Source organism: Mus caroli, chromosome X, assembly GCF_900094665.2.
Source record: "Mus caroli chromosome X, CAROLI_EIJ_v1.1, whole genome shotgun sequence".
Classification (NCBI taxonomy): Eukaryota; Metazoa; Chordata; class Mammalia; order Rodentia; family Muridae; genus Mus; species Mus caroli.
Genome location: NC_034589.1, coordinates 152,443,611 through 152,468,781, shown reverse-complemented (window position 1 = coordinate 152,468,781; position 25,171 = coordinate 152,443,611). Strand labels below are relative to the sequence as shown.

General features: G+C 39.5%; 1 protein-coding gene across 1 annotated transcript in view; it reads right to left on the bottom strand.

Moving 5' to 3' along the window:
- Ace2 (angiotensin I converting enzyme 2) overlaps nucleotides 1-24,665 on the bottom strand; it is a 48,472-nt gene extending 23,807 nt beyond the window's left edge. Inside the window, exons 1-7 of the mRNA XM_021153479.2 lie at nucleotides 24,299-24,665; nucleotides 11,901-12,059; nucleotides 8,534-8,627; nucleotides 7,087-7,230; nucleotides 5,113-5,225; nucleotides 3,586-3,691; nucleotides 1,935-2,032 (exon numbers count right to left, since the gene is read on the bottom strand). Coding sequence (XP_021009138.1) covers nucleotides 1,935-2,032; nucleotides 3,586-3,691; nucleotides 5,113-5,225; nucleotides 7,087-7,230; nucleotides 8,534-8,627; nucleotides 11,901-12,059; nucleotides 24,299-24,484 — 900 coding nt within the window. The 5' untranslated portion in view covers nucleotides 24,485-24,665. The remainder of the gene's footprint in view (nucleotides 1-1,934; nucleotides 2,033-3,585; nucleotides 3,692-5,112; nucleotides 5,226-7,086; nucleotides 7,231-8,533; nucleotides 8,628-11,900; nucleotides 12,060-24,298) is intronic.
- Between the last annotated feature and the right edge of the window lie 506 nt (nucleotides 24,666-25,171).

Below are 25,171 nucleotides of genomic sequence, written 5' to 3'. Positions count from 1 at the left end.
ACTTTGTAGACCAGGCTGGCCTCGAACTCAGAAATCCGCCTGCCTCTGCCTCCCAAGTGCTGGGATTAAAGGCGTGCGCCACCACGCCCGGCGACAAATTTTATAGAAAAACTAACCATTTGTGTGGCTTCTTTCAAGCAATATCTATTGCTCATGTTTTAATCAGTTTAGATGGAGTTTTTGCTGCTGTATTCCGTATACATTCTAGATATTAACTCTCATCACATATGCACATTTTAAACATTTTCTTGTGTTCTGTATGTTGTTTTCTCTGCTGTGCAGAAGTCTTTTACTTTCATGAAATTCTGCTTGTCTATTTCAGTTTTTGATTACTGCATTTGGGAAGTTTTGCCCAAAAATTCCTTATCCATTCCAATGTCTGGAATGGATAAGGAATGGATAATGTCCTGTTTCATAGTCTCAGGTCTCACAGCTATATCTTTTGTCCATGTTGAATTATTGGAACTGGTAAGAGGCAAAGGTCCTATTTGGTTCTTCTACATGACACCTAATTTTCCCAACATTGAGTAGTTATTAAATAGGCTGTCCTTGCTCTAATGTAGCACCTTCCATATTGACATGTTAGCATCTTTGTTGAAAATAAGTTGGCTTTGAATGTGTGGGTTTGCTTCCAGGCTTTCTATTTGTTCCAATAGTCTGTGTGTCTATTTTTAGTGTTTCTTCCTTTTAGTGTGTTTTGAAGTCAGAAACTGTCACATCTCTTCCTTTGTTCTTTGTGGTCAAAATTGCTTTGGTTATTAGGGATGGGAGCTTTCAATGTCATATACATCTCAAGATTGTTCTTTAATGTGATATTGCTTATGTTGAATGAACAAAACAGCACAGACTGGTAAGCATAGTCAACACATCTTGAAGTAGAAGAGAAACATTAGAGGAGTTAGTTACCTCTGACTGACTGACTATCTTTGTGACTTCAGGTGCATGATCCATCTAAGTCTGTTTTGTGTCTTATAGCATGGAACTATCATGATACCAAGCCTGACACTTTCAGAATTAATATTAAGGAAAACAGCAACTACATTGTCAGTTTGGAAGGCTGCTATGCTTATCACTATACAACATACATGAAGCCACTGGTAAAGGTTAGTAGCATCATGATGGCCATCTGCTGCTATGGGATGACAAAATGGCTAGAAGAGTTACACGAATTGATGTTTTGCAGCTTTGGGGTTTTATTTGACTGTGAAAATTTCCCAGGAGTATGTTACATATGTTAAGGTCACTGCTGCATTACAACTTACAGATGTAAAGGGATTAATGAGAAAATACCTTCAGCAGGCATGCACAATTATTGTGTGGCCATCTGAAGACATTTTTTAGAGACAAATGGAAGTGTCTCATAATCAGAAATGTAGAACTTAATTAAATTTTAAAAATATCTAAGATTCTAATATTTCATTAATGGAGGAAAACACAATTTAAACAATTATATCAAAATGGTAAAAAGGGTGTTATTTAAAGGATTTAATATTAAATAGTAATAAAATAGTAATATTAACAAAATTAAAGTAATATTTAGTAATATTTCAATGGCAATAAATATCCAAAATAAGATGCTTCTGTTCATCACTATCCATAGAGATTACAGACTGATTACTTAGTAAAAATTGATTTTGAAAAACCTGATGCCAGCCAGCTGATAAATCCATATCTTATTGCTTATAGGAAAAAACCAAACCAGGTCATCTCAATTTTGAATGCCTCTCAACAAAACAAACAAGAGTTTCTGTTATTGAAGGTACTTGAGATCATTGACATTATAAACTACATCTTCATTGAAAATACATAAGAAATAAGTTTAAGTTAGCTTGGATTTTATCAGCATGATTTCATACACAAGATCAAAACAGAGAGATGCAGAAAAGAAAAATGCAGTTGAAATATCTCATTGTTTTAAGGTTTCTTTTTCCTACCTGATTCATCATTGCATCAGTAACATCTATGTTTGGTTTCTGTGCAAAGGGAACAGTCAAAGGGTACAGATTTGTCCAAAATCTACCCCACATATCACCTGTTTACAAAAAGAATACATTAATATTTGAGTAAAACAACCAAAATACAGATCCAATCTTTCATAGATAAGGCTGGCTGGGCAAAGCAGCCCCTCAGCATTTGTAAACAGTCTAGATTCTGCATTCCCTTTCCACCACTCCTGCTTCTCCTTTTACTCCTTCTCTTATATTAACTTTGCAGCATTTCCCTCTCCACCGCATACACAATACTAACTGTACAAAAAATTATGTGGTTAGGCAAAGCTTGCTAGGGAATCTTCAGAGCTTCTCCCATTGTGAATTACTAAGACACAATTCAAACTGGACATGGTAGTGCGTGCCAGTAAACTCAGGACATGGGATGTTAAGAGAGGAGCACTGCATGATGAAACCCTTTCTCAAACAAAGCAAAACAAAATAAAACATATGGAACAACATAGCTACTACACATTAGGTTCCTAAAAAGCCATCATACACACAACGAAATGTTGCAAATGCAAAGAAAATAATTAGTAAGGTCTAGTGTGGATTCAAAAGTGATCACATAAGTTCATCATTAAGGTTTCTATTTGCCAGGCATGGTGGTGCACACCTCTAATCCCAGCACTCAGGAGGAAGAGACAGGTGGATTTCTGAGTTCGAGGCCAGCCTGGTCTACAAAGTGAGTTCCAGGACAGCCAGGGCTATACAGAGAAACCCTGTCTTGAAAGAAAAAGTTTCTATTAACTGATGGCTAAGTTTTACTTTTAATACCTTAATAACACAGTTAACTAGGTAACTAAGCATATCCAACAGTGTGAAGTTGAATTCAAGATCAGAAATCCTAAAAAGGGAGATGGATCCAGAAAAAAAAAAAAAAACCTATAATAACAAAGGATCAGAAGGCTGGCACTGAAAATATGGGGCCACACAATTACATGGAAAGCACTCCAGTCAATCCAATTATTAATAAGCAATAATAATACTTGTGTGTGTGCATGTGTGCATGCATTCTTCTGTGTCATGTGTGCACATGTACCACAGTCCACATGGGGAGGACTCCCCATTTGTCAGAGGACGATTTTCAGCAATGATTCTCTCTTTCCATCATGGGTTCTACAGATAAGCACTTTTACCCACCACACCATTTTGCTATTTCAATTTACTAGAGATAAATGTGAAGTCCTAAAGTTACACTTTTAAGTATTCACTACAAAAGTCAAGTCCATCCGGTACACAATGTCCTCCTCAGTGTCCCGCTGAGCTGTTTCCCTTTGACCATATAATACCAAAATCCCAGGCTTAGTCAACCAACTTGGATAAATACATTTTAAGCTAAAATTCTTCCTCTAGTCCTCTTAATAGAGGATAGATTTTAAAGTCTACATTCATTTTAAATAGCATAGATAAGATAATGATTTTAAGTGGACTTTTTCTGCTGAAAATATGCTTTTTAAAATATTTCTGTAATGATAATAATGTTATTTTCAAACATTCACAAATGCTTTAGATTGAGCCTCGCTCCAAAAGACAGTTTGAGTCATGGAAATAATTATAACGACAAAGAGCATAAAGGGCTCCTGCAGTTCCTTACCAAGCAAATGAGCAGGGAGGCATCCAGTGGGGCTGATGTAGGAAGGGTAGGTATCCATCAACTTCCTTCTCACATAGGCATGAAGATGCTCATACAATGGCTTGATCTGAAAAGTTTTAGACCAAGAATACTTCAGCTTCCAATATGCAACTCTAGAAATAAGAATGTCTTCATACAGGACAGTTTCTTCTCCTCTCAAACATTCTGAAGAGTTTGGGAGCATTCGTTCTTAACTGATATTGACTCTGACTAGCCCCACTGCATAAATCAGTACGAGAGCTTGGAGGACCGCAAGGCCCCAGAGAAAAGCTGATGCCAAAAAAATAAATCATTCTGAGATGTTACTGACTTCTTTTGTCAGAGGACTCTTTCTAGTAATCGAGAGAGAGAGAGAGAGAGAGAGAGAGAGAGAGAGAGAGAGAGAGAGAGAGAGAGANAAGAAAGAAAGAAAGAAAGAAAGAAAGAAAGAAAGAAAGAAAGAAAGAAAGAAAGAAAGAAAGAAAGAAAGAAAGAGAGGAGAGAGGAAGGAAGGGAGGGAGGAAGCAAGGAAGGAAGTAGGAAGGAGGAGAAAAGGAGGGAGGGAAAGAAGAAAGGAGGGAGGGAAGGAATAAAGGGGAGAGGCAGAAACAAATACACTTCCATTGTCAAAGACTGATGAAACAATAATCTTAATAGTTGTGAGGAAGAAAACAAAGCCATGGTCTTTCTGCTAAGAAAGCAAGACTAGGCTGATTGCTCACAATCTAAATCTTTCCTTTTTATTGTCTTCCTGTTGGTAATTACTATTAATTGAGCAAAGGAGAGGGAAACAGTGCCGTTCCGATTGTCTAAGGGAGCTGTACAGATTTTACTGAAAAATATTTTCCAAAAGCTGAGGCTGGAGCTCAGTTAGTAGAGCACTTGCCAAGCATGCACCAAAGCTTAGTTTGATCCCCAGCCCTGTATAAACCAGGCACAGTGTTGCACACCTATAATCCCAACTAAGGAGGTGAAAGCAGAAGCAGTCAGGAATTTAAGGTCATGCCTAGTTTCATGGCAAGTTAGAGGCCAGCCTAGGATACATAAAACCCTGCCTCAAAAAAAGAAATTTTACAAAGACTAATATGCTATAGTTCTGTGAGAACTGGAAACGGCAAATTTGCATGTTTAAAACAATAGCCTTCACTGGTCATGATGCTTTGATTCCAGCATTTGGGAGGCAGAAGCAGACAGATCTCTGAGTTCGAAGCCAGCCTGGTCTACACAGTGAGTCCCAGGATAGCAGAGTTATGTATAGAAAACCTGTCTTTAAAAAAGCTACTTTGTTACACAGTGTTTGGTTGATGTCCCTGGGAATACTGCTCCTTTCTAAGGTCGGGGGAGGGCGTAGATCTTGGGGAGAAAGATGTAGGGGGAACTGGGACAGAGGAGGGAGGGGAAACTACAGTGGGATGTAATATATGATAGAACTGAAACAGAAAAGAAAAAGTAGTCTTTGTCTATTGGCTATTATGGCCCCTGTTTATTGTCCTGCAGTCCCTCTCTTACCTCTGCGAAGGTACGTTCTACATCTTCAATCAACTGGTTACGGTTATAGCTGTAGCCGTCTGCTCCCTCTGCTTCATAGTCCCCTCTCCAATAATCCCCATAGTCGTTATAATCTGTTTTTTAAGGGTTAAAAAGAGAAAATATATAGTTTACACAGATTAATCTTGATGGGAGAATTTTTTTTTAATGACCTTAAGGATTTCTGTTGCCCTTCTACATGTCATCTCAAAAGAACCCAAATGAAAGGCAAGACTTGCTAATTCTGTTAAGCAACTGTTCTTCATCTTCATCAGGAGTTTAAATAAATTTCTGGTTTAATAAGAACAGAAGCCATGGTATACTGTAACCAGTTTAAAGCCCATTGTACTGATTGACAGCCCATGCTTTTTAAATATATTCTTAATTCACACAATGCATTTTATCATATCCATACCCCTCCTCCTTTCCCTGATCCTCCCAGATCAGAAGGTTGGGAAGGAATACATTTTAAAAGCCTGAGATAGGGAGGGCCGTGATTGCATTTATCTCACTTAGCATACTACCATCTAGGTTCATCCACATTAATGCAAATGGCAACTTTTTAAAGCTGAATGATATTCTATTATATAGTGTATATCTTTTATCATATGCATATATATACACATTCTGTGGTTTCTTTATCCATCTGTCTGTTAATGGACACCTCATGTGTTTCCCTGCTGTGACTATCTTTTACAATGCTGTGATGAGTGCAGATATCTCAGTACATGCCCAGAAGAGGAATTACCAGATCATATAGTAGTTCTATCTAAAATTTCTGTAGAACCTGCCAGACCACTTTCCATAATGGCTACACCTATCTACATTTGTATCAACAGCCTATGCTTAGAGTAGTAAAATCACTTGTCCAAAGTCACACAGCTGGCAAGGGGCAGAAATTTACTCCTAATTTCCAAACCCTTGGAGTATACTCTGCATTATTATTTTTAAAAGGTGCAATTGGTCCCTAAGTTTTGAATCCTGCTTTTCTTCAGGGCCTATTTCAGATGCCACCAACTTCATCTCAGACACTATTGCAGTGGTCCTGTGTTTGTTTGCAAATGTTATCTATACAAAGCCAATCTCTGTGTTTTGGTTAGTATCTAAAACCACAAGCTTGTGTTGAAGCAGTAGCTAATAAGATTTGTGAATGTTTCTAATGAGTTTTGTTTTTATATCTATGTTGTTAATATATGACCAAAGGGATGAGAAAAATAAATATTTGGATGGAAAGATACATGGATATTATTAAAATGAATGATAAGCTATGGTCTAAAACTTACTTAAGGCTTGAGGAAATCTGAGTTTAAATGACAAGAAATTAGAAATAACAAATGGGAAAAAAAACCACATTTTTCCTTATTTCCCAGGGCATAGTGAACCACTAAGGCATGAAGTTATTCATAATGCTCATTGTTCCAAGAGAACTTAAAAGACATGAAAGTCTCTTCCCATCTTAGCATTCTTATGACTTAGAATAGCAAAAAGTATACTTTTCACCTGAACTAATTGATGGTGTCTTCTTTCTGAGCTATCTCCCTGAGGCAGACACACAAATGAACTTGGAGAATAAACTGTGACAGAATGAGGGTTTTGGTAAGTGGATATTGTCTTTTTCTCTTCTCTCATCTCAAGAATAGGATCACCATTCAGTGCCAACATTCTCATGGGCACCCTTTGGGGCCTTAGACCTCCATGAACAATTAGTAATTCATAAGTCCTAGATAATTCATCCCATAGTTGAACCTCATCCATAAAGCTCTTTGAACAACAGAGTTCCAGTGTACCTACCATTTTTTAAAAATGTCCCAGTATCTTTTGGGGACAGTTAACCTGAACCTTTAAGCAAATGATGTTGATTGAGGGGCATCCAAATATTATAGGTACAAGCTTGATTATGAATGAGAAATAGTCCCATAACCACCCCCATGGAGAGCATCAAGGCAGCGGACTTACTGTTTGCTCTTGCCATCTCATTTTTCAGGACCACATACTCTTCATACAACGGCCTCAGCTGCTTGCCAACCTCAGCCCTCCAGCCCTCCCATGCCCAGAGCCTAGAGTGGTAGTCTGTGCTTGTCGCCATTATTTCATCCAATCCTGTTGTTCCAGAGGAAAATAAACACAAAGGTGAAACATTTGTATTTACCGTACAAATAATTTGCATTTACGATTACATAAACTTTAAAGAATTCAAAGGTTGGCAGGCATCCTTGCCATTTAACAAAATGTCATGGTTAGTAAGTATCCTTGGACTTATTATTAGACCCAAATGCGTCTGCAAAGGGCAGAGGGGCAGGGAAGTTATTTAGTTACTAACTTAATTAAATTACTTGAATGTAATAAAATTTACAGTGTGTTGTTTTGTTTTTTTAAGTTAAAGGATATCTATGAAAGACTGTAGATATGGCTCAGAGAATAAGAATGCTTGCTCACAAACACAAGGGTCTGAGTCTAAATTCCCACATGCCATGTAAAAGAGGAGAGTGGGCAGGGGTTAAAGGAAAGAAAGAGAAAGAAGAAATGTAAGTAAGTTATAGTCTCAAAAACAAACAAGTCTGGGCATGACCATGCATGCAACTGTAAACCCCCATGCTATGAGGACACACACATTAGGATTGTTGGGGCTTGTTGGCTGCCAGTTTAACTCCAAGTTCAGTGAGAGGCTTGCCTCGAGGGAATAAAGGCAGAGAGTGATGGAGAAGGGCACCTTTCTTTGACCTCCTACATAGGCATACATGTCTGCACATACATATGCACTTACTTACTCTGCTCTAGTCTCTCTCTCTCTCCCTACACACACACACACACACACACACACACACACATACACACACACACATACAATGAAAATTAACCACAGAGCTTTAAAAAGGGTGATCTGTGAGCTGGAACCCTTTGGAGCAGTATCATTTTAAGGTTATCCATCTGCAAAACACTGTGTTGTAAAAAGTCTGTCTCAGGCTGGGGAAATGGCTCAGTCCAGAGAGTGCTTGTACAAGCATGAGGGCCTGAGTTCAGGTCTCAGAACTCACACTAAAAATCAGATGTGGTGGTATATATGCACTTGTAATTCAAGCCCAGAGGAAACAGACTTGCAAATCCCTTGGGCTTGCTGGCCAACAATTATATGTACTTGGTGAGTTCCCATCCAGCGAGAGACACTGCCTCAAAGAAACCTGTTAATGGTTTCTGAGGAATGAGGAATGGCAGTTGTCCTCTGACCTCTATATCCACATGCACTTGCACAAACATGTATACCTGCCCATACATGAACATGTATGTAGATACACACAAACATGCACATATATCACACATTTAAAAGTCTATCACATTTTTACAGTTTGGAAGAAAATATAAATTTCATAACGACTACTGAAAACAATACCTACTGAAAACCTACCTGGCTCAAGTAATAAGCATTCTTGTGGGTTCTTTGGGTTGCAAACTTTTCCAGTACTGTAAATGGTGCTCATGGTGTTCAGAATTGTGTTCAACTGCAAATTAAACATAATAAATAGACAGAGGCATGAAAAATGTACTATAGCCGGGCGTGGTGGCGCATGCCTTTAATCCCAGCACTCGGGAGGCAGAAGCAGGTCGATTTCTGAGTTCGAGGCCAGCCTGGTCTACAAAGTGAGTTCCAGGACAGCCAGGGCTATACAGAGAAACCCTGTCTCGAAAAACCAAAAAAAAAAAAAAAAAAAAAAAAAAAAGAAAAAGAAAAAGAAAGAAAAGAAAAAAAGAAAAATAAAAATGTACTATGATGGGTAGTGGCATAAAGATATTCTTTTGTCATGGGATTTTAAAAATAATTTATTTAATTTTAATTTCATGAGTATTGGCGTAGGTATGTCAGATCCTCTGGAACTGGAGTTACACACAGTTGTGAGCTGCCATGTGGCTGCTGAGGACTGAATCTGGGTACTCCAGAAGAGTGGCCAGTGCTCTTAACCCCTGAGCAATCTCTCCAACCCCATGGGATTTTTTCTTATTCTGTTTTCATTTTACCTAAAATAAATTATTTTCTCATACAATATATACTGATTATAGTTTCCTCTTCTACTTTTCCCAGTTCCTTCCCACCTCCTCTTCCCACTGGAATCATCCCCTTTTGTGTCTCTCATTAGAAATAAAAAGCAGGCTTCTTAGAAATAACAACCAAGCAAGACAAAGTAAGATATACTATTAGGAAGCAAAAGCTATCATTGAAGTTGGATATGGCAGTCCAACAGGAGGGAAAGAGTTCCAGGACCAGGCACAAGAGTCAGAGATCCACTCATTCTCATAGTCAGGATGCCCATTAAAACAGTAAGCTAAAAGTTGTTGTATATACAAAGAGGCCTTGGTATAGAGCCATGTAGGCCTTGTGCTGCTTTCTCTATGAGCTCATATGGTCATGGGATTTTTAAATGCCTCAAAATATACAATCCATATCACTTTTGCCAAGCATGTTCCTATGTGTAATTGTCTCTGCTGTCAACTATCACAGAATCTTGAGAGTGTGTGATAAACACAGAGATCCATGAAAATAAACATGTCTGCCCAAACTCCCAGGATCATGTCTCATACAGGCATAGAGATTGCACTTTGGTTTCATCTAGAATTCACTAAGCCTCCAATATGTTCTACATCCTGATAACTTCGAAATAAACAAACCTCTAACCTTCAAAGACCCTGAAGTCATGGACTAATAAGGCAGCCACAAAATGGATCTCAACATAAAGGAGTGATGGGTACTGTTAACTGTCACCAATGAGTGATGTAGCAGTACTGCCTAAGGAGTGTGGGAGGGTGGAAGAAGGGGTACTCATAACCTGGAGATTTAGAAATGGCTTCAGCGAGAAAGGACTCTTAAGAGTTGGTCATGTAAAGGGAAGGAGAAGGTGGACCCCAAGAATGGACAAAGGTGTGAAAGGGAAGCCATTTTTTAATGTTTTTTTAAATTGGATATTCTATTTGTTACATTTCAAATGTTATCCCCTTTCCTGATTTCCCATCTGCAAACCCCCATCCCATCCTCCCTTACCCTGCTTCTGTGAGGAAGGGAAGCCATTTTTAACAAGAGGTGAAATGACTACATCTCCGGCAACTGAAGGAATGGAGTCCATGAGAACAAGAGATAAGTGGGATCCAGATCACAAGTGGCAAGCTATGCCACCATAAAGAATTTAAACTTTACCCTGTAGGTACAGGGGGGTGAAGATAACCTGGTACTGCCAAGCTGTTCAAGGGCGTCAGTAGGTGCAGCTCAGCAAAAGGTCCATTTCCACTCCGAGATAAAATACAGGGGTGGAAAGAGGAAATGTCGGGAAACCTTTTTTTTTTGGAAAATGCAATAGATCCACGATATTTAAGCATGAAACCAATGACCTTACCCACGTGTTGATCTGTGAGAATTATAGTTTGGAAACATAAGAAGACAAGGGGAAGAAAGGAGAGAAAAGGAGGGAGGCACAAAGAGAGAAAGGAAGGAAAGGCTGCCTCTTTCATACAAATCATTTCAATGCTAGATTTCTACTAACACCCGCATGTATTATTACTTTTATTTATTATTATTTCACCCTGTTGCACACATATTGTTTTGAAAACATAAGTTAAACTCCATGCATACAACTTCCCCAAGATCCCATATACTAATCCAATACATCTACCTTGGCACAGAATTCTTCACGGTCTTTTTATCTACCTATTTTAATCCCCCCTCCTTCCTCTCCATGCATCCCGAACACCATTCTGTTCTCAATCAATTCAAGTTTTCACCTGCGCTTAAGTGGTTTTCAATTGCAGCTACCCATTAGAATTAATTGGGGGCTATTTTAAAACTAGCATGTCCAGGATTTCTCGTGGAATCCTTTAAAAAAATAGATGAAGAAACATGGACAAGGCAAGATAAGGTAGATTAATAACTTAGTGCAATAATTAAATCCAAGGAATGTACAATAATAAAATATCAACTTGTAGAAACAAATACCATATGGCTTTATCTCTGATCTTATCATGGGCTCTTATTTTTATAAATGCAGATTGAGACATACAGAGTTCCAGAGGCCAAGCAACCGAGAAAGAAAACTTTGATGTGAAAGAGCTGAGTGTTTTAGATAAAAATATTTCAATAGGCTATATCAGGGATGTGCTGTGTGTTTTTATAAAGCCTTGTTGGAAGACAGCCACATCCCTTCATCTATGTATTATCTATGGCTGACTTCCTGCCCTGATGGCAGAGCTGCCTTTTTGTGACATAGACAATATGGCCTGAAAAACCTAAGATATTTATTTTATGTCTCTTTATAGCTTTCTTTCAAGTTTCCTGGCCCCTGGACTGGGGGCATGGGATGAGAGATGGTATTTTAACAGGGTAAATATAAGATTCTTGAAATCATCTCATCACAGGAAGTTTTTTAAGTGCCATTTTGCTGCTGTGTTAGCACAATAACCTCGGTAACTTCATTAACAGTGAGGTTAATATGAACTAACCATGGCACTTAGCAATAAGAACAAACAAAAAAGAAAATTGCTCTAGTCAGTGATGACCACGGTGTAGCAGACGTATACTATTCAGTTCCGTGCAGATCAGAACCCAAGTGTCTTTATTCACCCTCAAAAAAACTCCAATTTGAATTATAGATTTTTTTAGTCACCCTACTTAGGCCCAGAACTAGCATTACTAACTTTGCAAAGAAAGGAGTCATTCACATGGGGTATGAATGTGTATTACTTCTCAAACCTTTCAACTCTTGAGATCAGGCCCAAAGTGTTTACAAACACACCTGTTTGTTCTTGTCTGCTGAGAGTGCTGAAGACCCACTCTGCTGAAGGGCCTGTAGTTGACGCTTGATGATCGGAGTCTGGATTTCTTGTAGTGAGAAACTTTGGGCAGTCTTAGACTGTTCTTCATAAAAGGCAGACCATTTGGCTGCAGCCTCATTCTGAAAAATAAATAAAATAAATTGAAGTTGGATAGAAGATATAGTCCAAAGAACATCTGGTGAAACATCTACTACTTCCTGCATGGCTTAGTCCTTTACTTTGCTGAGGGTCAAGGTTTAGGTTAAAAGTAATCAGGCCACTCTTGGGCCACTTTCTTTCTGGCCCAGTGCCTAGTTTTCCCAAGGGTCCTGTCCCAAGAACTGGAAGTAAATTCTCACAGATAATTCACACTGTGAGGCCTTGGAACTTATGGCCTCAGTGCTGTGACGTGGGTAAGTTGGCTAAAGATTCAGGGATGAACGGCCTAAAAGGAGAACTTTGCAGATCTCAAGAGTCGACAGACACAATGGGAATACAGTCCCTTGTGACCATCGGAGCCATGAGAAATGAGAACCAGATCAAAGAAATCTCCTAGGTGCCATGGTTTAGGGCAGAAAGTTTGGCCATAAATTGTGATCTCAAAGGAAGGCTTCCTGGAACCAGGCCACTTGGTAGAGTGATGATTTTCTGACAGCCAAAGAAGTCGACAAACAGGTGATGATGCTACAAACAGGTGATGATGCTGGGATATACCTGCCTACCTGCAGCCCCATCTTGATAATAAGTAGAAGGAAGGACTTCTCCTGGCTTTACTAGAACAGTCAATGCACAACTTCACCTCCATGTCTTAAAGAGTAAAAGGAACAACTGCCTTGTACATCATATTGTTTGGGGGCCATACAACAGAGGTGGTATGTGAGCTCCACTCCTGGAGTCAGACACTTCTGGCTAGCTGTGTGACTTTGGACACATAATCTTCCCTAGCTGTGGTTCTGTTACAAGATTAAACAATCCTAACAACATGACTTGTGACTATAGAATTGTCGTAAGGATTAGGACATGTACCAAAGAGTGAAGTGCTCGCCAGCAGGCCTGACGCATCCTAAGCACTCCATAAATGCCATTTTATTGCTTAGAGAGAAAAAAATGTTATTAAGTTGCTTAGAATTTTATCAAAGGAGTAGGATACATGTCTGGAATTCTTCTTTCTCAGTGCAACACAAATATATAATAACATAGGTACCACAAATGAGTCAATACGTTTCCATACTAAGAAAGTAAAAAATCCAATAGGAGTCCAAATGTGTTCAAGTGTTCATAGAGGAGATAAGACTAAAGTAATCTTGAAGTAGATCGAAGTTAGGGTGCCTGTAGAATGCTTTGAAAAACAATTTGCCTCTTTTGAGCTTTAAACAACCCCATGTGGTGGAAAATCACCGTGTCACCACTTTTATATATTAACCAAGAGGTTTAGCAAGGTAATGAACCTGATAGTCAACCCAGCACTCTATCCTAGAACCTATGGTAGATAGATGCTGTGATGGCTTACAGGATGCCTACCTGCTAATAGTCAAACCCCTGTGTGATATCTTCTTCAGTGAGACTAGACTTGTGATGTGCTTCTAACCAATCACATGGAACAAAAGTAGCAAGATGTGTAGATTTACATTATATAAGACTCATTTTTATCTTGTTAGCATGCCCTCTCTTTTGTGGACAATAATGCAGCAAGATACCAAGTTAGAAACTACACACTTCATGGGTCTAATAATCGCCTATAATTGTAGTACAAGCAATTTAAGCTTATCCCTGACTAGCTTACAAATAAATGAGACTCAGACTGGTTATTTTATTTGGCTTCAACAGTTACCCCATGGATAGGGCTACATGGCAAGAAACTGAGGCTAGCCACTGACTAATATGCTGCAATAAACCAAGAACCTCAATTTGGCAGTATGCAAAGATCTCAATGTTAACCCTGGCCACACCTGACTTAGCAGTGAAGATTGAACCCAATCCAAGCCTCAGATGAAAACACAGCTCCAGATAGTGCATCCTGATGAGACCTAGAAATAGAAGAAGCACGCCTGGACCCCTGGCCCGCAGAAACTGTGGAACTAATGTTTATAGGCTGTGTGTGTGTGTGTGTGTGTGTGTGTGTGTGTTGTGGTGCGTGTGTTATACATTATGAGATTTAAAATTACTTTACCTTGACTAGCAAGCTATTCTTTTGCATTTATTTTACAGTGTATTCCATATCCTCAAGGCTCCCAAGCCTAAATGAAATAGCCTAGCTGTTACACAGAGATGCAAAGCTAGTTCATATACACCCAGTTCATATATGCCTAGACAGTGGCTGATGGCTCCATGTGAATTACGGACCCGGCTGATGTATGAAGTAAAGCTTAGACAGCAGCTTAGATAGCTCCTCGTCTTCAAGGAGCAAGCTCAGATTAAGTAAGTAGCTTTCCACACTCCCTTTGTGCAAAGGCAGACAAGAAGCAACTAAAACAGCCATTTTTTTACAGCCATACCTAGAGGTCTGGGGACAAGACACATATTTTTTAAAACAACCAGGAAGACATTCACTCCCTGACTTCCATCTATAACTGCAGAGAATACTGTATTGTCCACCCCATGAGACTTCCTGGCAAATCCAAGTACTACAAGTATGAACTAGTAAATTCTACTTTTAAATGTTCAAAAACAAAATTCTAACTATGCGTGTAGTACGTACGCCTAATAATTTCTTTATGGTCTTAAACGTCTTCATGAGAGCTTTGTCTTAGACCTTAGGTCTAGCGGCCCTACCCAAATTGTGGTTATTTTATTTAAACAATAATCTTGATAAATACACATATTTTCTTTTGTGTAGACCTAGATCTATCTATCTGTGTGTGTTTCTCTATCTCTGTCTCTATTTCTCTCTCTTTATCTGTCTTTCTGTCTCAGTCTCTGTCTCTCTGTCTGTCTCTGTGTGTTTGTGAAAACTAAAAAGGGGATCATGACAGATGAAAAACCATTTTAAGAGATGGCAAAAGAGGAAAGAGAAAAAGAGAAAGGGTATGACACAAAGGCAGAAAGCTGCCATGGGGGAGGGGGGCGGGTAAGACAGACACTAGCAAGGAGCAGGAGAACAGGTAAGAAAGTGGGCACTGATTATAAACAAAGTGTACATGAAAACACTACAATGAATCTCCTTGCTTTGCATGTTATCATTTAAAAACTTAAAAGATAGTGAAGAAAAAAAACACTATATTCTGTAGTGATGAAAAACAAATCTAGCTATCCATGTCATTAACATAATTATATAGAATTAGTGCTATATAAACTTCTTATTTCCTAGGCAACTCTTGATGACCTATATTTATTTCTTTTCAAAATTATAAATCAGGGCTTCTTCCTTTAATCAGGGCTGATAAATTATAGCCCATGGGCCAAGCTTAGATATCACCTGCTCTTTCTTAAATTCAGTTTTATTGGTCAGCCACACATCCATTTATACCACACTGTTTATGGCTGCTTCTGCCACACAACTGCAGGGCTCAGTAGTTTTGAAGAAACCATAAAACCTTCGAAGCCAAGAAGGCCCACTGCTCAACACTTAACTAAAAAGATTGTTGATCCCTGCTTTTGATAGATAACTATCATACTTTTTAATGCCTGTGAAGTATTTATATGCTAAAATATGCAACTATTCTATTGAAAACACATTGGCCAACAAAGGAGTGCCAGTTCTCCTTCTGATAATTTGCTTGAGATATAAGGTGCTGGCCCTTTATTTTCTCTTTTTCTAGAGATCACCATCCCCTGAATGAAGCTAAACCATCTGCAACCTCCTAGCCCTAAGCCTGTGGCAATTCTCTGAAAAATAAAGCTGCAAGAACCTGAGCATCCATCTGGGACGTGACACTTGTACCACCTCCTTGGCAAAGCTCTACCCTCAAGCCCCATATGCTGCTCTGATTTCCAGATACGACCCTCAAGGCTGCATGATGCTCAGAGGACAAAGCTTGCCTTGATCACTTTTTCAACACATCCAGAGATCTTTAAATGAAGAAGAAATTTATTCTATTCAACGAAGTACGTAACACAGTTATATGAATCCTGTCACTCCATCCTAGAACTCCAAAACCTTTCTATATTTTGCATGAGATTGTTGACATTTTAAGCTTTTCAACTCCTGAAAACATTTTTATTTTCCTTATCTTATCTTTTGGGAAAAAATACTCAGCCCTGAATTCTGGTATCCTTGTACCATGCTGATGCTCCCCTACTCGTGCTCTCAAATAAGGGTATTTATTACACAGGTCGTGAAGCCTGGTATGGAACCATTAGAGACAGGGGTCAACAGTCTTTTCTTGGATGGAGGCTAGCAGCTTATTTAGCATTATCAGGTCCTGAGTTCCCCTGGGGCAGGAATAGGAAAGGGTAATGGGTATGCCTAGATCTGCTAAAGGACCCAGCAGAAACGCTGAAGGGCCCCAGAGATCACCAAGAGAATACACACCGGCTTCCTACTCTCTCCAAACAACTTCTGATTTAAATAAAATAATTGCAAGACTATCTTCAAAATGCTTTTCGGGGACATGGACCGGAGTGAAGAGTGGTTGCCATAGTTCTTGCTAAATACTGGGATCCTCTTGCTCTCTCTAGGATTCAAATGATCCAGAGACATTCTATACTGCTGGAGAGCTACTGACCTTTTTATTAAAAATCAACCATTTACTGTTTTGAAATTGTTGTTGGGGGGCCCAATTTTTCCCTAAAACATCTTTGTGTGTGGGAAATAAAAATAAAAAGGATTTTTAAGGGCCCAGGATATGGCTTAGAAAGCAAAGTGCTTGCCATGCAAGCATCAGGACCTGGTTGTAATCCCCAGAAACCATGTTAAAAAGTCAGGCATACAGAGGCAGATGCTTGCAACCAACCATTGGACTGAGCACAGGGTCCCAGATGGGGGAGTTGGAGAAAGGACTGAAGGAGCTGATGTGGTTTGCAGCCCCATAGGGGGAGCAACAGTGTCAACAGGCAGGAACCCCCTGTCCCCCCAGAGCTCCTGGGGACTGGACCACCAACCAGAGTACATATGGAGAGACCAATGGCTCCAGCCGCATATGTGGCAGAGAATGGCCTTGTTGGACATCAGTGGGAGGAGAGGCCCTTGGGCCTGAGGGTGTTCGATGCCCCAGAGTAGGGGAATGCCAGGGCAGGAAGACAGGAGTGGATGGATGGGTGGGGGAGTACCCTCATAGAAGCAGGGGTAGGGGGAATGGGATAGGGGGCTCTGAAGGGGAGCCCTGCAAAGGGGATAACATTTGAAATGTAAATAAAGGAAATATCCAATAAAAGGGGGGGGGGAGTCAGGTATAGTGAGACTCATCTGTAATTTCAGAACAGGGGAGATGGAGCCAGGAAGATCCTTGGGCTTTTTAGTCAAGTATTCTAATCAAATCGTGAGTTCTAGGTTCAGAAGAAGATCCTGTCTCAAAAATAAGGTGGCTAGACCCTGGGCAATGATACCCAGGGTTAACCTCTGGGCACACAAACACACACTCACAAACACACACATTCACACAAGCATAGCACACTCATAACTATACTTGTGCCCTTGAGGAAGATTTACAAAGAATCTTATTTCAAAAATCAAAAACCACCATAAACTACAAAGAATGGGTAATGCCTAAAAAAGAAGTAGGGTCATTTTCCTGAGAAGTTTCTTAGACTTGAGCAGCTGGAAACTCAGTCTACATTTCTTGTGAAGATTTGTTGTACAGTCTATTACATGAGTTTGTAAGGAATTTTCACTGAATTTCTGAGCTACTTGCAAACCTCTTCCCCACCCCCACCCCCACCCCCAGACAGGGATACTCTGTGTAGCCCTGGCTGTCCTGGAACTCTGTAGACCAGGCTGGCCTCAAACTCAGAAATCCGCCTGCCTCTGCCTCCCAAGTGCTGGGATTAAAGGCGTGCGCCACCACTGCCCGGCTCTTTTTTTTTTTTTTTTTTTTTTTTTTTTTACCAAAAGCTTTTACATATCAACTGCTGAACTAACCTATCAGTATAGAGGCATAGATGGAAATAGAAAAATTGTCTTTTCTGGGAAACATTTCCAATTGTGCAGACAGTGATCAAGTTTTCAGCTAGAGAAGTTAAGTGATAATGAGCTGAATATAGCTAACATGTGTGTGTCATCAATTATTGTCCTGGTTAGATTTTTGTCAACTTGATAGAAGCTAGGGCCATCTAGGATAAAGGAAGATCAACTGAGTAAATGCTTCCATCAGACTGGCCTATAGTCAAGTCTGTGGGTGCTGTTGTCCTGTCTCTGGGTCCTGAGGTGTCTAAGAAAGCAACCTTAGCAAGTCACCGGGAGCAAGCCGGTAAACAACATTCCTTGTGACTTCTGCTTCAGTTCCTGCTTCCAGCTTCCTGCCTTGAGTTTCCTCTGCTCTGACTTCCCTCAGTGATGGACTGTTACTCAAACAAGTCAGATGAAATAAACCCTTTCCTCTCCAAGTTGGTTTTGGTCAGTGTTTTATCATAGCCAGAGAATCAAGATACTCAGAGACCCAGCGTCCCAGCTTGGTTATTCTCCAATGCCTCCCATTGGAATTATAGCTGAACTTTTTTTTTTTTTTTACCTGTTTTCATCCAAATCCATTGGGGAATAAAGTGATCCTAGATTTTATTTCTTGGCCAGAAATAATATAATCTCAAAAGCCTCATAAGAAGACAAGAGTTTAGCTGGAGTTAGCCACATACACCACCGTAGCAGAGAAAAGTAGAGAGCTTTAAAAAGCTGTTTTGAGCCAAGGTTTTTTTTTTTTTTCTTATCCCTGTTTCCTGGTTTCTGCCTCCCTTTGGATAAGCACCTTTTAGGACATCATATGGAAAAGGGTTGTGGCTTTCTTTTCTTTTCAGGCATGTTCTCAAAACTTTAAATAACACCATACTATGCTAGATCTGTAGGCTGGCAACCCCAACATCCTGACTCCTGAATGTTACCTCAGGAGACAATACAAAAATAGCAGGTTGCCCTCAGAAATGTCACCATGATAGGACATGAACACAGAAATGTCATACAGTCTAATTTCCTGTCCTGTATCAATTATCTATTACAATAATAATACTATCTAAGAAACAACAAAAAGCGTCAATAGCATGAGTGTTTATTGTTTATGTGCCTAAAATAACTTGGAGTTGGCAGACACCTCTGTTGATCTTGGCCGCATTTGCATGCAACTCTGAAAGTTGGCTTCTGCTTGGGCAACTACTCCAAGTCTCTCTCGCACTCACTCACTTACAATTGGCTAGCCTGAGCAGGTTGTCTTGGCAAATCCCTAAGTGTGAAGGATGAACCCCATTGTTCAAGCCCACTAAGTCAGTTTTCAGCAGCCTTGCTTCACAGAAATCAGGACAAATAATCAAGGACACACTCCCAGAAACTGCCCTGGGATGGCTCTGCACGGTGACATGGCCTTAGATGAAGTCTCCAGTCCATTAGTGCAATTGACCATACTTCCTTAGCCCACAGTAGAGCGGCAAGCCACATGTTTGTTTAAATGCTTTGAAAGCCTACTTGGAGTTGTCAATGTCTCACATTTTTTAGATTAAAGTTTTACAGGTCTTATCAGCTTCACCACCTGCGGTGCAAAGAGTGCTTCCCTCTATTTACTCTGAATTTATCTCTGCTGGCCTTTTGGCTGTATTGCCTTTCAGGTGGAAAAAGACTGAGGCAACCCAACTGTCAACATCCTCTCCTTTCTTGTTCCAGGTCACACTTTTCCCAACCCTCTCTGACCCCCTTAACTCATTCTGACTATTCTTTGGGGGGTGGGGGTGGGGAGCAAGAATCCATTTCTTGTTATTTTCTCTTCTTTTCTTCTTTACATCTTTACTCCGGCATTATGTTTTTTAAGGCTTAGAATAATGTTCTCATTTTATCGTCCAGAACTGTCTCTGAACAACGGTAATCACTGTCATCAGAAAAATGTATTTAGTTAATCTCTTCAGGAGACAATCCAAACTGACGTCTAGGCTCTCTTCTGATCAGAAACTATTTCTTATGCCTCAGTTGCTCCCTAGAAGAACTAACTTATACACAATTTGTATTTTCCAGCCTAATTTCAATTTATGTCTTTCCATAATATATGACAACTTTTGGTAATAAATGTTTTTGTTACAGTTAGGATTAGTCTTATCAAATACTTGCCAATGTGCTAGTGATCTTCTATAAACTTTCTTTGGGCATTTTGTAAATATTTATTTAATGGGAGAACTTTTTTCAAAACTTGTATAACCTCCCTAAAGCAATAAATGCATCATGAAACTAAGATCAGAAAAACCTAACAACCTCAAATGCATCAGTGGTAATTGCAAGTCTTTCACTTGTTTTCAGTTAAGGGCCAGTTACTGCTGAGCACATATTAAACTCTGGGAATTCCAGAACTATTTCTTTTATCTATTCAAGAAGTTCATTTTCCATTAACTCCCGAAAAGATAAACTGGATCCTCAGATAATCTCATTCAAGCAAACTCACAGTCTAATTCTGCAACTCAGTGCATATCTAAGAACAAGTGTTGATCCACAATAAAACTGAGTAAGGTCACTATAATGCAAATTTATGGGGACACATTCTCCCCTTTGCCCAGTAAAGGCTTACTGTGAAAATATACAGACAAAGGTTGATATTTCTTAATTCTTGACCCTGAATTCTCCACTGACAAGGCCAAGAGGCAGGCAAAGGAAGGAACACGATAGCTTTTTCCCAGAAACTCACTTCCCAGCAGCTGTTCTGTGAATATTAGAAGAGCCTGAGAGCTTCCTTCAAATCTGATCTACCCAGGGGAAATCTGTATTCAAAAGCACCTGGGCTCCGCAGGGAGCTCAATGCTGAGCACTTACCTGGCACTCTCAAGGTTCTGGGTTACATCCCTGTACCACACACCAAAAAGTCTAAAAATAAAAACCCCATACTGGAGACACCGGTGAGACAGTTGGATTTTCGAAAAGTAAACCCACTGAATAATATTCTTGATGAAGGTCAAACTAATGCCAGGTACAGTATCCAATTACACACACACACACACAGAGTATATTTTCTAAATCCAGCATTTCCTTATAGTACATACTCTACTATTAATACCATGATCATAATTTTATTCAATTTACATCTGAGTTAAATGGGTCTGAAGGATGGGAACAAATACAGAGACCCACAGCCAGACAGTGTGCAGAGTGAGATACCTTGGAACACTCAGCCCTAATTGAGTTGTCTCCATCAAACCCCTCCCCACCAGGGCCCGGGGAACCCTGTGGGAGAGGATGCAGAAAGAGTAAGAGCCAGAGAGAGTGGAGGACACCAAGGAAACAAGGCCCAATGAATCAACATAAGCAAAGCTCACATGAACTCACAGAGACTGAGGCAGCATGTATAGGGCCTGCACAGGTCTGCACCAGACAGGGTCCTAGAGATGAAAGAAGTGGACACATGCCCCATTCCCTAACCTAGCAGTATCTCCAATTGATAACCACTTGCAAATGAAAATTTACTTTCCTCCAAAGGAGTCACACTGGGGAAATAAACTACTCTTATGGGTAGGCGGCACGTTCAGCAGTAGATGGCCAAGAAGGAAAAAAAAAAAAAAACCTCTGTAGCATCTTTGCAGGGATAACCTTTGTGTTTTGTTTTGCTTGTTTGTTTGCATTTTAATTTCATTTTATTTTTTATTTTATATACCTCCTCCTCCCTCCTAAAGGCCCTTTGTCTATATATTACAGCTTCCAGGTTAGTGTTTTTATGAGATTGCTGAGTGTATGAATGACTGACTCTCTGCAGCTGTATCTGGGTTTTGTCCTTTTTCTTGGGCTCTTTCTTTTGTTTGTTTTGTCCTAATCTGATATGTTAGTTTCTGTTCTATCTTATTACATTTCATTTTATTATTATCTTTTAGAAGTCTGTTTGTTTTCTAATGAGAGACAGAAAGGGAATGGATATGGATGGGAAAGGAAAGGTTTAGAAACTTTGAGTAAAAGTGGAAGAAGAAACTGTAATCAGGATATACTACGTGAGACAATAAAAAAATCGATGTCAATAAGACACTTCATCAAGACCTTCAGCTTCTAACATTCAAAGGAGGGTCTGAACCCAGGTTGTTTGCCCCAACTTTGTACTCACTATGTGATGGTCACATTCCCTGTCAATTCATTGCCCTTATAGCACAGTAACCTCCTCTAATGCCTGGCCACTGCCTAGAATATAAGAGAATCACAACACATAAAACTAGGAGAGAATGGGAAGAAGGACCATCTTCCTCCCCCACAAGTGCCCACACCAGTTCACCTAAGTGCTTTAGTGCACCATTGACCACTCTGGTGAAGGGGCTATGGAGGCCCTTGTCATTTTTCTTTCACTTAAATGTTCTTTTTTTTTTTTTTTTTTTCACTTTAAAGGCTGCACACTTTTCTCCGGTTTAAAACAGCTGATCATTCATACTCCTCCATTTCTAGTTTTTGCTCTAATCAACCTGTATAATTAAAAATGATAACATTCAGGCTGGTGAGATGGCTCAGCAGTTAAGAGCTCCAACTGCTCTTCCAAAGGTCCTGAGTTCAAATCCCAGCAACCACATGGTGGCTCACAACCATCCGTAACGAAATCTGATGCTCTCTTCTGGAGTGTCTGAAGACAGCTACAGTGTACTTACATATAACAAATAAATAAATAAATCTGTTTTAAAAATGATAACATTCTCTCTCTCTCTCTCTTTTTTGCACTAAGCCAAACCCCAACATCATAATAATCTCAGAGATGGTTTCAACAAACAGCATTACATCTCACTCTATATATATACTCTATAATAGGACTTCTGTATATGTAGGTGCTTTAAAGAGCTATTGTGTACCTTTTCAAAAACCCTAACTCCTTTCAACACTAATAACAATGATATCTTCATTTTCTCCTAAGCCCACAAGCATCACACATTCTTCTGGTATCTTTGTATACTTGATGAAGTATATGTGAGTGTTATTTTTAAACTAAGACTGGGGTAGAAAGATGGCTCGATGGTTAAGGATATGTACTTCCCTTGCAGAGGTTGCAAGTTGCCAGCATCTAGGTCTGGTGGCACACAATAGCCTGCTGCACCACTCCTGGGAGTTCCAATATCTCTGACCTCCATGGGCATCTATACTTACATTCGGGAGCACACACACATACACATAGTTTTAAAATTAAAATACATCTTAAAACAAAAAGTAACTAAGACCCAGACTGTCCATTTAATGAATTCAAGTTTACCCAGCTAAAAAGTGGTACAGCCAGGATCTGGATGTCAGCTCCAGGCTAGGCTTTCAAGTATAATATTAGTCTCACCGTGAACCATTCAGCTCAGAAAATCTACAGTACACGTTGGTGATCTCCAACAGAAATAAAATAAAAACTGAGGGGAAAAAAAGTTACACTAAAAACAACACCAGTAAAACCAAACTGTTAGAGCAGATAAAAGCAACTCGTTTGGCAACTACATTGTCAAAGTCTCTGTGGTTTCTTAAATTTTAGAAAACTGGGAGGGGGCATAGAATTTCAAAGGAGACAGGCGTCCTCAGCCCCACTCTGTTCTATGAATAGCAATAATTTAAACACACAGCTCCCTGATCATTTAAAAGACAGGAAGTTTTGAAGCTACAGTTTTGAAGGAAAGCATTGCTGGAAGAAAAAAAAAAAAGACACGAGAGTCTTTTCTTAAATAGTTGCTCAATTTTCCACCACTTAACTATACTTAAAAGGCACTTCAGGATCAGTGAGAAAAAAAAAGTTCTAAGTCCTTGCACTTGTCAAACAAAATATGCTGCTTTCCCAGAGTAGGCTGAGATTTTTTGGGACTAGTTTAATTATAGCTTTTCTTCTGTGACCTTTGGAAATTCCTCAGAGCTCTGTGTCAATGAAAGAAGGAATTCCCAGGTCCAGTTTCACCTAAGCCATGGTTACCTTAATTACTAAGCTGCTGCCTTCAGTAAACCCCAGTTGCATTTTTCAGTTAATATGTCATTTGGAGTTCTCGGATAGACCTGTTGGCATTATAAGCTAAAGAAAATTATTGGCTCAATAATGACTTAGAACATTTCCATGATTGCTTTACATACCAAATATAATGAGAATAGTGATGGCAACTGTATTAAACATTTTCACTCATCTTTGGAATCTGGGCAAAGAATTCATTCATAACAATTTTCCAGATGAACTCTAAGGTCAATTGAATTCAGTCATCTGGGAGACTAGGATCAGAGCTACAGAGGCAGTCACTCATCCTCACACTTTAGAGATCTCTATGATTTCCTTATCCAGTTTTATAGGCAGTAATTCTGATCTTTAAGAAGCAATCAATAACCCCCTGGGTAGCCTCAGGAACTTACCATCTTTTGGGCATTCTCCTCAGTAATGTTAGTATTATAATTCCAAGAAGCAAGTGAACTTTGATAAGACAGGTCTTCAGCTTCCTGATTAAACTTGTTTAAAAATGTCTTGGCATTTTCCTCGGTGAGGGACTGAGCAGTAGTAACAGCAACAAGGCTGAGAAGGAGCCAGGAGGAGCTAGACATCTTTCCCCGTGCGCCAAGATCCCATCCACTGAGCAACTTTCCCTAGAGTAAAATCTCTTCATGAGTTTTTCTCTCTCATCAGCCTTTGAACTTGGGTTGGGCACTGAGAAGGGAAGAAAAAAAAGCAGAAGAAGAAACAGAAGAGAACAGTAAACAAGCTGCTGGACCAATATGAAGTTAATCCTGGAGAGGACAGATATGTAAACAGATATTTTAGAATGATTTTTTTAAGTAAACTAAATAAAGACATGTTATTCATTAATCCTAGAAAACCTTAGCTTTGTTAACATTTTATGGCCAAATCAAAACTTGGACATTTAGTTAATATGTTCCTTAAAAGCTGTTAAAGATACACTGGGGGAGGGGGATGTACTATGGTTTTACTATAACAGAAAGGGCTAGACTTAGAAATCATGGAACACATATTGGAACTTATAACCTTTTCTGACAATTCTATCAATAAGCTATCCATCCTCTCCCTCTCTCCTTTCTCACTTTCTTGGTGTTTTTAGACAGTTCCTCTCTGTAGCCTTGGCTGTCCTGGAACTCCCTCTGTAGACTAGGCTAGCCTCAAACTCAAGAGATCTGCTTTCCTCTGCCTCCTGAGTGCTGGGATTAAAGGTGTGAACCACAACCACCTGGCTGAATTTTTTTTTCTTTTTAAGAATCCCATAAAAACAAAGGCAA